Here is a 13,892-nt window from a genome sequence, read left to right on the forward strand (position 1 = left end):
GGGAACCAATTTATTTTAGCGCCATCTAGTGGTGGAAAGCTATAAATTGCTTTGATAATAGTGACATCTATTGACAAAAGGTTGAAATAAATACAAAGCTTTCATTGTCAAGTTTTAAGATATGTTTAACAGATGGCAGTGTAGAGAAAGCTTTGGCTATGTGTGTAATGAAATTTATTATTTTCTAATATTTATACCTTTTGTTGAGTATGTACTCATATAAAAATATAGTATAAAATGTATAAAACTCTGATCTCAAAAACTCGAAAGTGTCTACTAATTAGGTGCTCGTTTTTACACTTAGTCGTAAGTCGTAACGTAAGTAAGCTTGCATTGCTTTGAGCTTTAAAAATCAGATAGAAACCAATTTCTAAATTTTACCTAATAGGTACCTACATTTAAATTATTTTTGTTATATACTAAACTTTCACCGGTTTCACTCAGGTTAATCCGGGATAAATAAAATTGCATGTTCTTTTATTTTTACAACTACATATTACGAAATTCATACGCCTGCATATAAAGCAGCTTTATTAGCATTAATGTGTATTTTGCAGCAGATGAAGATATAAAATAAACGCTTATTTGCGTGATTGTGTCAATTTACATGCAACCATTAAATTTTACTAGAGTGCAAATTCATACTGCACTAAAATATGCAAATTAAAGGCCTACACTGAATGAAGCAGACGTGATATCGTTATGGCTTTACCTGAAATTGTAGTCCATTTAACTTGTTACTTTTGTAATTCAAAAGTCATTCTTTATCTAGACAAGTAATTTTATGACGAGAATTTATGAATATTCGTCATGAAATTTGGACATTTGATTTAGCTCAACAACTGCAAATTAAGTGTAAATTATTGAAATTATTTTAAGATCAGAATCATAGAATTATATTGGTTGCTTTTTTAATTTTTAGCTACTTAGGCGGTCTAGGTAGAGTGGTATGTAAAATTACAAATAATGATGATGCTTTAATAATATTATATATCTTCATATTCTTCATATTAATCTGAAAAACATATTGAATGTCCATTGATAATAAGAAAAACCCTCTCAATCCTCAAGCTATATATTATATGACACACGATTTTTATCCACCTATGGTACAAAAAATCGAGTCATAATAAATTTAATTCTCCAAGAAGTTTGTATATACTCGTAAGCTTGAGCTTAGTATCTTCTCTTATATATAAAAATGAATCGCAAAATGTGTTGGTAAGCGCATAACTCGAGAACGGCTGAACCGATTTCGATAATTCTTTTTTTATTATATTCCTTGAAGTACGAGGATGGTTCTTATGTAGAGAAAACGTAAACATGTACCACGGGCGAAGCCGGGGCGGACCGCTAGTTTCAAATATATATTATAGGTTCAGAGTTTTTGATGTACAAAATATTTATTCATAAGATGCAAAAATGCATTATTTTACCTTTACTATTACGGAGAGCCCTTTAATATTAACTCTACTCCCTACTCGTAGGACAAAAACAATTTTCTTTTTGACAGTTACTTTTTAATATCTATTAAGTTTCTCATTTTATCGAGGATTACATTATCTCCCCAGTAGAGCTTTTTGCTAAAACTCTATCATAGAGGAAAGAAGCTAACTTTTGTGTTTATAAGTAAAGTATGTTATATAACGGTTATATATGTAGCATATTCGAAAACATAGGTAACATATAGGGTTGTGGATTGAAATAAAATAAATTGCATAATTTTGATAATTTATTATCTACATTTAAATGTTGTACAAAATATAATAACACATAAGCTAATTATAATGTCTACATAAATATATCTAAAGCATTCATAAAGTTGTTCGACCCTAAATAGGATATTGGTTATAAATTAAAATTATTACTTAAAATATAAGTAAGTATAGCTACTCCTAGCTCTCTTGATTTGTGACCTTTGTTCACTTATAGATTACATATTAAAAAGTCATTTTATGTAAAATCTACGCTCTTAATTAACCATTACATTATAACATTTAAATGCAAATACTTGAGCTTAAGCCAATACAATTAAATGATTATATTTCAATAATAGAGTGGCTATACACTTTTCAAAATTAGTAAAAATAATAAAATGATTCGTCCTATTTGGTTACATTTAAAAGTACATTGTTTATAAGTGAATAGGCGTCTTAAGCACATGATGCATGCGAACTTAATAATGATACATGTCGAGTTATTTCTTATGCTAAGTAATCGATAATAATTTAAATTCGTATCGCAGTCTTCATTAATTATTTTGAAGCACCTATGTTACCTACATCTATGTTAGCGATTATGTACAAATTGTCAGGAAACTAGCTTTATAAAGCCCAGGTTAAAGCCGGCTACTCACGTACCTGATGCAGGGGCAATATTGGAACAATCTCAGTAAGGCCTTAGAGGCAATTTCAGTTTTTCTCTAAATTGCCTGCCTATGCCCTATACACATCACAATTAAGGAGCCATTAAGGGTGCAATTCCAATATTGCCCGTGCTGCAGGTAAGTGAGTAGCCGGTTTTATAATAATCTGTGATACAGATAAATGCATATCCCAACGTCTAGTCATATTAAACAAGGCTGTATGGCAATAACCTTTGCCCTATCTTTTGGCGAATACGTTAAATAACCTGAATGAATTAAAAACTTAGGAGTTCTAAATAATGATAACAGAAAAAATTAAGTAAATGCAGACGGTTTGAAACATTTTAACATAAGTCATAGAAGATCGATGATTTTGGTATTTTAATTTACAATGTGAAATTTTGATCTTTAAAAACACGATCAGTTTTTTATTGTGAATTTTTGGAATATTTTGATTTAGCCAAACGTCCTAAATTACAAATATTAGCAATATTTAAGCGATCCAATACAAGTTTGACAATAGTTATAAGTTTGAGTTTTAAAATTACGGCAACAGCTTGTGATACTCCACAGCACTCTTGTTCTTCTCCAGAACATAGAACGATTTAGGTTTTCCGTTGCCCGAATAATATTTCCTGAAAGATGGCTTTTTCGCGGGTACATAGTACGCCATTGCTTCTATAGAATTCGGGTGTCCTTTCGGCCAGGTGGGTGTGCTTTCCACGTCCACAATATTGTCATCATTCAGTCTTGCTTGTGGTCTATTCTTTGCAAGCTTATGGAGAACTGGTAGGTTCCAGTGGTAGACCCTGGCTGGTTTACCATTGCTTGTCATTTGTAGCGGCAGAGTCCTGGCTGCGGCTGGCGCGGGGTCTATGTTACTATAATAATTCATGTTTGGTGGCAATTTGATGACGTACATCCTGGAGTCGCCTGTTCCATGTCGCCTGCCCTGTTCTGCTAGTCTCTTCCTGTGGTGAGCAGCGGGTACTCTAAGCTTCTTGAGGCCCAGTGAACTGAGGAGTTCATGTGTGGTCGGCTCCTTTTTGTCCTCTGTCAGGTTGTTGTTGGATGCTGGCGCAGCACATGTAGCTGCTACTGCGAGTAGCAGGATTGCTGATCTGTAACAATAAGGTTATGGTTAGTTATATTTTTAATTGTATGTTTTCATTGGTTGGTAGGTGATTATATTATGTTGCGCTCTAGCACGCTCTAGATTGTTTTTAATTTATTTTTTCTCAATTATCTCTGTATTATATGAGTTCGATCTTTACTGTTTTTATTGTCGTTGGTTCAAAATTTATCAAAATTTAAATGAGTAAGAAGAATTATACTAAATGATAAAATTATTTTCTCATGGATAATAACACACGGAATGATATGAAGATCAGGTCAACGATACTCAAACGGACATACAAACACGCCCACTTACTCGCTTAATTCAAAGAAACATTATATTGTTAGTAAAATTAAGTAAACCGGAGTTCAAAAATTCTGTATGTAGAAACCGAATACTATAAAATTGTAATAATTTATTGTACCTCTAATCTACATATAAAACATATAATCATTGCCATGAATACAGTAACTGTAGGAAAATAATATTGGCAAAGCTTTACAGCCCTGCAAATTAAGTTACACATGAGTTACACTCATATAGACGATTGATGTTGACGCTTATATAGTCTTTGACATCGTCATAAACATTATATTCACATAACAGAAATACAGTGTAAGAGATACGAAATTCCACACAATTATTGCATTCTCCATGACATCTTGGCTATGAAAATGTAAACATTTGCACAACTCTAACAGGTTTCGACGTAGGGTTCCATTGACAGTCTGTTTGTTTGGCTGTACAACCTCTGGGAACAAATGGGGCCTTGTGTTTAATGTCTTGCGAGCAATTAGCAAGCTATGAAGTTGTTTCGACTTTACGCTGGTTGTTAAATGGTTTAGAAACTACAAAGTAAAATATGATTGAAGGCTTTAAGATTTTTGTTATTATTACATAGAAAACTTGGTGCCAACTACCTTTAAACAGATCTCTATCAGCGGAGACTATTTTCTTGCTTTTTAAATTTTAGAGCTTATTTTAGTACTCAGGTTTTAGCTTTAAAACATTATTTTTATATTATATAGGTACCTAACATCTTTTTCTTTCAAGCAAGCATAAAACAAAAAAAAACCTTTCTTTATGCCTGCCTATGCACAAGAAGCTAATATACATATAGTTTTATTTTATCTGTGACAAAGGTAAATAACGAACTTAAGTTTATTAGCAGTATTACTATGTCTTCTTTGATATTAGTCAGCAGTCGTGAGTTGTAGCGAAGTCAGATGCTTCCAGAAATCCAGACAATACGCCATTGTCTGTGTCCCTAGATGGATATGGGTTTAAATAAGCTCTATGAAAATAAGCTTTATTTTTCAATAACATATTCATACACATATTATGTAATTATTGTCATAGCTAGAGTTTACAACATTTGTTTTTCACGTAGTGCATAACTTGTTATAAAAAAGTGAATTAATGGATATTCTATAATGTAATATTATTATGACAATGTTAATTAACTAAATAATAAATACATAACACTCACTAACAATTTTATCTGGCAATGCCAATTTAGCTGTTAATTCTGAAATCGCCTCAAAGGTGATGTACGGTCTATCGACTTTTTATTCTGCGAAATTAATTTGGCCAATTTTTAGAAGATAAGGACGCCCCACCTGTATTATAATAATTCTACGCAGTTTTAGAGTAATATAAGAGTGCAGAATAGTAACGTATGCAACAAAGGTTATCACCAACTACAGTAACTTAAACCTATATAACTATAAGTTAATCTCAACTCGTAAGTCTGTATATCAAGGCTATGTCGGATTTACTCGCCTGTGATAAGTTCTAGTCAGGCGTAATAAATAAATATATCACTTCTTGCATGTTCAATACATAAAATGCTTGTAACAAAAATTTAAATTCATTTTTTTATTTACATGGCAAGGCTTTTGAGTAACTAGCTGTGCCCTGCGGTTTTACCCGCATTGCTTCGTTCCTGTTAGCGTTATAATATAATATAGTATAGCCTTCCTCGATAAATGGGCTATCTAACACCGAAAGAATTTTTGAAATTGGGCCAGTAGTTCCTGAGATTAGCGCGTTCGAAAATTGTGGAGTATTTATAAGGATTAAATTGTGGAGAATTGGGATTTTTTGTCTAAAAATAGTTTTATTTCTAAACTTCCATTTATTTCTAGAACAAACTAGAATATCGACATACTTCACATTCTCAGCAACGTCAACAGGTTAACACATGTTAATATAATTGTACGTCGATTACTCCGGAATGGCTTCCACAAATTGCTTTAATAACAATAAAAAGTTAATTGTGAGCATCGAGCTATCTATGAAACACTTTAGCTTTAAATAATTTCATGTTATTACACTTAAATTGTATTTAAAGCTGTCTGCTCTGTTTTAAGATTATTTTTAACATAATATGTATTAAGCATAATACAGTTCATTGAGAAAAATAATGTTCCAAAAGTAATTATTAACAAATACAATTCAATTGAGCGACTAATTTACATAGTCTATATTGCACGCCTCATAAGCGAAGCGTTGAGGTGGGTACTACTGTCACTTCGCGCAAAACATCTGATTTTTCAAACTTAAAATGTCTTTATGTATATAGTTACATACATTGCACTTGTAAGATAATACATACACACACATATTAAGAAAAAACACTATTTTTAACGTTCATGATATTTTTGATGTCATTTTTGTTATTTAAATTTTAAACTAGTTAAAAAACAGTTTAAAAAAGTTCTGTCTTGGACGTCCGTGTGTCTGTATGTGCGGATCCTTTTTCTTGTTAACACGATAGCGACCGAAATACTTTACTAATCGAGTCTTTTTTTTTCTCTTACGCTTGAGTATGCTCAGGAATAGAACCCTTTCATTTTTCAGGGTCTGATTCGATGTGGTTTAATTGTTATTAAATAAACAAAAATAATAATTAATAAATATTTATTAAAAAAAAATTATGAGGCGTGCACTTTTGGATTTTCCAAATTATTTTAAATCTACATCAATTCGATGATCAGGTGCTACGGTACAATAATATGTGTTAAATTATTAGATACTAGCTTCCGCCCGCGGCTTCGCCCGCGTGGTGTTTTGATAAAATGTGGCCTATGTTCTTTCTCAGGGTCTAAAGATTGTCTGTGCCAAACTTCACCAAAATCGGTTGAGAGGTTTAAGCGGGAAAGCATAACAGACAGACAGAGATACTTTCGCATTTATAATATTACTAGAGGTCCGCCCTGGCTTCGCCCGTGGTACATATTTCGCAATATGTCCTTTCTCGGGTATCAAAATATCTCCATACCAAATTTCATGCAAATTGGTACAGTAGTTTAGGCGTGATTGAGTAACAGACAGACAGACAGTTTCGCATTTATAATATTAGTATGATAAGTAGGGATAGTGGGGATAATTTGTTATTAAATTACTATAATTAGTAAGATCAACTATGGAGAAAAAGAGCAACTATGGAGTTTCTTGCCGGTTCTTCTCCATAGATACTGGTTTACGAATCGGTGGTAATTGTTAAAAATATGTAATGACCATTCGAAAGTGCTTCTAAAAGAAGTCTAATTGAATAAATAAATGTTTGAGTTTGAGTATAGAGGCAAGACTGAACCCTAGTAATAACAGCTATTATTATTTGCATTCTCTGTCACAGGAAGTGCGCTTTATCAATTAATTATATTTCTAGCCCACAGTTAATGATTATTATCCGCACATTTTCTCTATTTGTAAAGTGACGGATAAATCTTTCACGATAAACTACGCAGAGATGTAATCACTAATCGTGCTCGATAATAGTAGCTTATTTTACATACTGATGTTACCATATATGAAAACTAGTGAGTGATTAATGTACAGGCAATTTTCTCATATTTTATCTATGCTTTTTTGTAACCGTTACACGGTGTAGTTGATTTTTTTGTGAGAATTATAATATAATGGTCGGAGCCTGAGGCTGCTCTTGCGTGCACTATTTTAGTTATCGAGTACCATGATAGGTTATTAAAAAACGCTTATTTTTCTTTAGACATATCCTTTAAAATTTATAAACAAGACGCATGAGTAAGAATAATAAATAACTCACAATTAAACCATTACTGCGTTCATATAGTATAAACCTACATACATATAGTATAAACCTACATACATATAGTATAAACCTACTCCCTAGTATAATCTGTGCCTCGACGCATCATATACACTGTACGCTTATTTCAATATTGTGAATAGAAAGCATCCTAAAGACAAGTTCATAAATTTTTCACCAGTCAATTAGGCCTAAGGACAGTGTAGGCGGGCCCTTACATCGGTGACCGCATGACCTCGAGTCGTGGGTCAAAACTCGGGGTCAACGCACCCAGCGCGCTATGCAATGTCGCATGCAGTTTCGTAAACGTGCGCTTTGACATGCGCCCGCCATTTTGAACTTTTTTCCCGCGCTACCATAGATACAATAACTTTTTTTTTATCAAAAACAATGGACGCTACCATAGAAATCTAAATAACAAGACACTAGAAGTCGTAAGCGTGCGTGACCTTGTCGCCACTCAGGTGATTTTCACATCACCAGTGCATTCGTCACTGTTCAGTTGCTCTGGAGACGTATGAGTGTATACATGGTGTGTTTCAGCAATTCCCATTGCGGAAATTCTTCCACAAGTTGTAATTATACTTATAAAGGAATAATATTTCATCGGAAAATATTTTTTTTTAGAAATAATGCCGTTTTTCCTTAAAATTATAGAATATTTACAAGTATTACGAGTGTCACCATAGTAATCGAAATAACAATGAATGACACAGTCGACCATTCTTATTATCACGTTTGTTCGTATTGGAGCAAAAAGTCTCATATACTTAGGGATGTTATTCTAAAATAAACCGTAAATTCGTGCGTTAGGATACATATTCAAAAGCTTAATTTAATAGATAAGTTAGTTTTCACTAAAATCAAGCTGTCCAATAAAAGGCATAGTTTACTTGTGTGTACTGTTTAGCTTTCGGTTTGAATGTGTTGATTTTGGCGACAGCGGTTTTCATACGAATTATGACATTACAGCACTTCTATGTGTCTTGTTATTTAGATTTCTATGGACGCTACATTGTCGGATATAATTAGAATGTACATGTACTAGTTTATTAAAATAACTTGACTATTTAACAAGATAGTTTATCATGAAGATGTTTGTTACTTTGTAAGATTTTCTCAGGGAAGGATGTTGCGTATACAAAAAATAGAAGGTTTAATTTTCTATCGTGTAGCCAAGAGAATTTTTATTGTGCAGCAACCAATAGATTAAACTTACATATAAATTACATCCGGCCGTTGCAATGCGCGGTTTTAATTTATGTCTATCGTATATTATTTTCTGCTATTGCAAAAAGTGTAAAAGTAAAGAAATGATATTATATTTGGTACATATCAAATTTTATTTATGCAAAGCTAATTTTTTATGCTTCTGTTGAACTCGGTAGACAGGTATATTTTTCTGATTCTAAATAGCACACTGAAATTTTTTCCTTCCCCAAATTTCCGCCCTTCCTTTTCTTTCTTTTTATTTTTTAATATTGAGTTCATTTTCGTAAGGCAAGCTGGTGATATTGTTTATTTCAAAGCACATCCAGTTGGCATTACTCAACTGTACATTTAAAAAATCATTCATAGAAGAGAAGACCATAAAAATTATACACAATGTGCCTATAATTCTTCAATAATTAATAGTGATACTAGTTCATCATATTATTGTGCTCGCACTTTTGCCGCCGCAACCGCAGGCGAGTGTTGCCAATTGCGATTTAATCATGGCGCCTGCTCTGTTCTCTGTGGTATTATATTAAATGTTAATAACTCTGGAGACATATTGTTTTGTATTTTAGGAATAATTTTTTGTGGTAAGATACAATTACTTATAGGAGTACGTAGGAAAATGTGGTGTGGGGATCATTCTAATTTATTTAATGGGTTACTTTAAGATCAGGAAAAGGGTGATGGTAGATTATAGATAAAAACATGTAAGATAGGGAAATTAAAGTCTGTACAACGAAAGTGAAGATTAACCCTACCTACATATCTAATTTGTTTCTTTCTCTACATAATATACTGTCTTTGTTGAAGATAAAAGTGAAAACAGTAAGCAATTAATTATCACTTTTCCAAATAACAAATGTAAACTAATTGTCAAAAAACAAATCTCGCTAATGGTTTCATGTCACAGATAATAAATAAATTACATACGTATTGAGTAAAGTAAATAAAAGTTATTGAGCACGCATACGTTTATGAGAAGTCGTCACGACATCATAGTCTATGATTATTAGTTACCTATATCTTACGAGGGTTTAAAATTGATTTTTAAAATATAGATCCTGTGTTGCCAGTATCCATCGGAAGATAAATAGGAATTAAAGCTACATACTTGCTACATACTCAAACAATTATATTTAATATTTTAATTGGACAGTTATTAGTGTGTTTTCTTACTGCTAAACAAAATACAAAAATTAGTGGGGATGGATGGGTTGATAATTGCTTTTCAGCACATACGGTTAACAATTTTTTTATAATGTTTGACAGACAGTCTGTTTAGTTAAATAGTTAGATTATTGTCTGGATTATCAAATACCTACGCTAATTTCTAACCAAACCATGACCAAATGCTACGCACTAAAAGTTACAAAAATCAACCCAAAATATACAGCGAACTCCGAGATTAACAGTCGTTTAAAGCAGTCAGCAAGCCACTAAAATGCTTTTCTCCAGACAAAAACGCTCGTTAACATTTGCGACACGCGACAGACGACACGCCATTTTGTCGTCGTTAATAATAATAATTACTAATTACTGAATTACTTCGATATTTGGAGCGTGCGCGCACGTTTACGCGTTCAGAATGTGTCAAATATTCATTGCTAATTAATAATTTAATGGTTTACCTGTGGGTTTACCGTTAAAATAAAAACTTCACAATAATCTACTTCGGATATATAAATGAGGTACTTTAATGTAAGATCAAAATAAAATAATAATTATCCACGTATAGAAAAAAAATAAAGCTGTAGATAGATACCTATTTACCTAATTTTTTTTTTTGGTTCTACTGCAACTGGCAAATCTAATTCATACATTCATAATAATTGTTAAAGTCATAACTCTTATAAACCTGCAGCTGACTGCTAAAGATCCGAGTAAAGTTACATAATAAATTATAGCAACATTACAAAATTATAATATGTATGTACAACATTAGTGTTGCCGCGCACTAGCACGCTATTACGATATAGTCTATAAATCGTAGGCCATGTAAACTTATTCTGTCGACGATTTATAAATTGCGGGCAAGACAGCCTATTAATGTGCACAGTGCAACCGCATCCGAGATTACTGCGCAAAAATTTATTTTAAAATTAATTTCGTACTGCAGTACGGATGAAAGTAGTAATTTCTTTGATGGGTAATAAAAACTATAAACTTTATCAATGGGTGTGAATAATGTAAGCTAACAATGTTAAGATAAGATTTGTATTTTAAATATTGGAATGATCACTTCAAAATGAATTCAAGCCAACAAAAACGTAGCCGTAAACGTAGTAAGCCACATTGATGCCTTGAGTTGAATTTAAAAGTCGCATTCTCATGGGTTTCTAATAAAAATAAAATAAAAATTAAACGACCTCTTTCCTACTGTATTTATAGAAAGATCGAAGGAGACAAAAAAACAAAATCAACTGCACTTTATAGAAAAGCGCGGGTTTAAAAATAGAATTTCTTTATGGAGGCAAATAAAAATTGCTACACACGCCGCCAATGTCTAGAATTTTTAACGTTGGCAATTTTACGTGAATACCTTGTTGTGACGCGACGAGAATTTAAAAAAGAAACTGAACGCAGTCACGTATGTCACAAAGGTTTGTATCGAGGATTCCGGAGTTTTGCTGTTTTATTTATCGTCTACTTGAAGTCTTAATAAATAATGCACTGAGACGTGGGAAATCTTGCGGAGAATGTGTTTAGGGTATATTGACTTTAAACGGCGTATAATTAATTACGAATATGCAATTTTTATCTTGGAATGAGATGCTCTAGACCAAAATAGTAATTCAGATGGACCTCAAAATTTTTTTAGTGATCGATATTTGATAGTATCTTCCAAACAGATTATCTGATTTTAGTATACCCATAATCAAATAGCATTCTATATTTGGAAAATTTTAGGAATTTATCTTAAAAATATTCAGCTAATTGCGCGAAAGAACAAAACTAATTTCCTTCTTTACAATATATAAATTATAATACTCATTTCTTAAAGAACCAACACACTATTTGAAAAAAAAAACAGCCAATGAAACATATTATAAAATAAATGAATAAAACTGCCATTTCACGCACATACAAAGCGAATGAAAAACAGACACGCTTATTTATATTCTTATAGTTTGTCCCATGTTTGTCCATTTATCCGCACATAAACTCTTTAGAGTCCATCGATCAAAGAATCTGTATTTTTCTTTTGCACTCTTTTATGATATATTAAACTTCATATCATCAATCATCCACAAACGATATATTTAAAGGTTTTGGACCTTATATTTAAAATAGATTATCTAAAGCTTAAAATATTATGCTGGCAACCCTTTGCGTCGTAAAGCGCCCGGCAAACTTCTTTTACTGAGTCTTTTACAAAAAGTAGCGTGGTGGGGGAAGTTTGCGCATCAAGTTTTAGTACATTTTAATACCACGCTACTTTTTGGCCAAGAAGTTTGCCGGGCGCTATAACATAGGGTTTGGTCTAATGCAATCGATTTTATTATAATGTATCTGTTCAAGCTATGTATTTTAATACTTCAAATAAATCTAGACGGTTAATATGGTGAATGCAAGTGGAGCCTCGGTTTGTAGCTAGTAAAACATAGTATGTACTACCCAAAAGCTCATGTTTCATTATCCATACTAATATTATAAATGCGAAAGTAACTCTGTCTGTCTGTCTGTTACTCAATCACGCCTTAACTACTGAACCAATTTGCATGAAATTTGGTATAGGCATAGGATAGGTTTTATCCCGGAAATCCTACGGGAACGGGTTTTTCTTTGAAAACGCGGGCGAAGTCGCGGGCAGAGAGCTAGTAAATTATAAAGCTGTAATAAACACAGATTTACTCAACACACATTAAAATTACTACTTAACCGATTACTATATTTAGCACACATATAGATGGTAACTTAGATTAACACATAGGATAGGCTTTATCCCGAAAATCCAAGGGGAACTATGCGGGTTTTTCTTTGAAAACGCGGGCGAAGCCGCGGGCGGAAAGCTATTATTATCTAAATGTAAGTATTATTATCTAAGTATAAATAAAAAGTACGACATTAATCAGCTACAATAAGTTTTTTTCTAATAAGTTTCAGTATAACAGCCTCTAACTTATTTTATTATTTTTACAACTACTTCAAATCTATCTATTTACTATTCATCCAAATCTGATCGTATACCAAAAATTTTGATGGAATAAAGAAAATCTAACACATGTTTAGACAGTCACGTAAAAAGAAATCGCCGACAATGTTGCGACCTGCGGGTACTAGCTTGTTCATTACAGACTTTATTTCAGGCCTATATGTAGGTATGCAGTCAACTGACACTAACAAGTCCTACTAATTGCCTCATGTATTTTTTATCTCGAATTACGATTATCTATACAGAGACTAGACTTTCAGCCAATTATAATGAATTTTCTTCACAGGCTATATTTAGTTTTTAACAAAGCACACAAAAATGTTTTTGTTTTCACTTGAAAAGGGGATACGAAAACAAAGCTGTATCTAAAATTAGCTGTCAGAAAAATGTACACACTACTCTATCCTTTGGATTCAAACAGAAATATTGTGCTGAGAAAATTGCAGTTTTATTAAAAACATGATATGCGTGATAACAGTGGATATCCGACAATGTTTGCGTTTTAGAAAATATTTTTACTCTGTGTGTTGACAATAATTATTCCATCGCCATGTTAACAACTTGGCGCCAATTTCTATGTCACCGTTTTGGCGGCGAACACGAAAAACCACAGGTTAACAAGAATTTCGCATGAATGAATGCATCGTGTACACGCAATGTTCTCATCGCATCAATGAATATATGATTGAGAAACTATTATCCTTTATTGTAACTGTCTTGTAAACGTCAGATAATTTTATAACGAGCCTGCAGGAACACTTAAATCAAGCGTTCGTGTTACAAACTGTCACCTGTTATGTACTTGTATAAATAATTTTAATATTAATTAATGCGATAAGTAAAATAGCGTATTTTTACTCATTTGTTTCAAGTTTTTTTCAGTAAATAATATAACGATTATTTGTTTTCATTGAGTTTTTGTTGTTAATTCTTTCACACTAAATTGACGCGTTGAAAATGATAATAA

General features: G+C 32.4%; 1 protein-coding gene and 1 long non-coding RNA gene across 2 annotated transcripts in view; one reads left to right on the forward strand and one right to left on the reverse strand.

The window, feature by feature from the left end:
- The first annotated feature begins 1,725 nt into the window (after nucleotides 1-1,725).
- The window catches only part of LOC149486837 (uncharacterized), a 332,103-nt gene continuing 319,936 nt past the window's right edge, over nucleotides 1,726-13,892 (forward strand). The window contains exon 1 of the long non-coding RNA XR_016315994.1: nucleotides 1,726-1,947. This is a non-coding gene — a long non-coding RNA (uncharacterized LOC149486837). The remainder of the gene's footprint in view (nucleotides 1,948-13,892) is intronic.
- LOC149486838 (uncharacterized) overlaps nucleotides 2,145-13,892 on the reverse strand; it is a 31,386-nt gene continuing 19,638 nt past the window's right edge. Inside the window, exon 2 of the mRNA XM_089698523.1 lies at nucleotides 2,145-3,486. Within this exon, the coding sequence (XP_089554649.1) occupies nucleotides 2,910-3,486 (577 nt within the window). The 3' untranslated portion in view covers nucleotides 2,145-2,909. The remainder of the gene's footprint in view (nucleotides 3,487-13,892) is intronic.

The sequence above is a fragment of the Colias philodice genome, chromosome 8 (genome assembly GCF_061535455.1).
Source record: "Colias philodice isolate Cphi_HAF_F1 chromosome 8, ilColPhil1 Martin Lab GWU primary, whole genome shotgun sequence".
In the NCBI taxonomy this organism is placed as follows: domain Eukaryota; kingdom Metazoa; phylum Arthropoda; class Insecta; order Lepidoptera; family Pieridae; genus Colias; species Colias philodice.